General features: G+C 37.5%; 1 protein-coding gene across 1 annotated transcript; it reads right to left on the bottom strand.

Annotated features, from left to right (window-relative positions):
- Position 1: 1 nt before the first annotated feature.
- LOC9298572 (zinc finger protein 11) lies at positions 2-930 on the bottom strand. The gene is made up of 2 exons (XM_002862449.2): positions 780-930; positions 2-688 (listed from the first exon to the last, which is right to left on the bottom strand). The coding sequence occupies exon 2, from the start codon at positions 649-651 to the stop codon at positions 4-6; it is 648 nt and encodes a 215-aa protein (XP_002862495.1). The 5' UTR covers positions 652-688; positions 780-930; the 3' UTR covers positions 2-3.
- Positions 931-1628: the final 698 nt, after the last annotated feature.

Here is a 1628-nt window from a genome sequence, read left to right as displayed (position 1 = left end):
GATTTAGAGGTAGCCTAGTCGAAGCTCCAAATCAAGAACTTGTTTGGGATTCTTCAAACTCATCCCAAGCTCCAACCCCATGACTTGATCATCTTTCTTATTCATCAGATCCCCACGGCTTATCTCACATCTTACTGAATGACATGCATCGATGGCACTCTTCTTGATCTCTCTGCTACATACATTGCTCTTGTTCTTCTCTCTGTCCACCATCAAACCTCCATAGCTAGTAGTACTGTCCAAAAGATCAAACCGGGCAGAAGGAAAAGTAGTTGTTTTGGATCTCTGGTTGGTTAAGGAAGGCTCAAGGTGAGCTGGTGTTGTTAAAGAGGAAGAAGAAGAGCTAAAATTAGGGTTAGGGTTTCCAATAGGTATGTGGTGGTGAGGTTCGAAGAGCCAAGAAGGGATCTGTCTGAGTTTTGCTCTGTCTCTTCTATGGACATTCATGTGGCCTCCAAGTGCTTGAGCAGATCTAAACTCTCTCCTGCAGAAGCTGCAAGTGTAGTTCTTGGGAGGCCATGGGATCAGCCCAGCTTCGTAATTCTTGTAGTGATTCATGATGACTCTGTTGTCACCAATATTAGTGTCTTCTTCTTCTTCTTCTTGGGTTTTGTTTGTGTTGCTGAAACTTGCCAAATGTGTCCTCTTCATATTCTCCAACAGATGATGATGATAGTATGATAGTCCCCTGAATGATATAAACAAAGATGTTATGTATATAGATAATGTATATGTGAATTCAAAAGTGAGAAAGAACAAGAGTGGATGATGATGAAAACCCGTAGATAAATGTATAGATAGAGATTTTTGAGCTTGATGAGGATCTAAGGAAGAATATAGCTACGGAGGAGTTACAGTGTGTTATATAGAGTCAAAGGGAAACAAAAACAGAAGGTGGTTTTATCCTTACTTGAGGAAGGAGGTGCATGTACGGATGAACATTTATTAGGGTTTAATAGTCTGTTACATGTTTGGTCAGATATATTGGAGAATAATGAGTATAGGCTAGGCTATGTTCGATTAGATTTCATGAGTGAAAATCATTATAAAAAAAAAAAGGGAAAGAAAGAGACAAAGAGGTAGTTTCATGATTAAGAGGGAGAGAGAGGAATTGAATAGAGGCTAGTTACTCATGATGCTCATGCCTGCAATGTGTCTGCTTAATACTATAATTGGAAGTTACTTGAGACCAATGTTATTGTGGTATGGGAACTCTGTGTTGCATTAATATTTTGTGTCAAAATCTTGCAGGGAGACTTGCCATTTCATTTTCATCATATTCCATCTTGGCTGCACAAATCTCTTCATTATATTTGCACATACACACACACACAAGATTATATTTTTAATTTTCTGATATGGGGAGATTGGTATGATCATATTATCAAAGATTGTAGTGAATAGTGATGGAGGGCCAAAACTATTAATTGATTTTGACATTGATTAGAAACTGTAAAGGAAAGAAACAAGGCTTGTGTATGCATTAAGAACATAGACAATGACGTCCTGATGTCCTTAAGAGTCATTTGCAGCTTATATCTATAATTAAGAAAACTTACATTTTACATTGAACTAAGTAATTAACCAGTAATCATATGCCCAATCTAGAAAAGTGTTAACAAAATCAG

The sequence above is a fragment of the Arabidopsis lyrata genome, assembly GCF_000004255.2.
Source record: "Arabidopsis lyrata subsp. lyrata unplaced genomic scaffold ARALYscaffold_409, whole genome shotgun sequence".
NCBI lineage: Eukaryota > Viridiplantae > Streptophyta > Magnoliopsida > Brassicales > Brassicaceae > Arabidopsis > Arabidopsis lyrata.
Note: the sequence above shows the minus strand (reverse complement) of the source record. Positions and strands in the feature narration are given on the sequence as shown.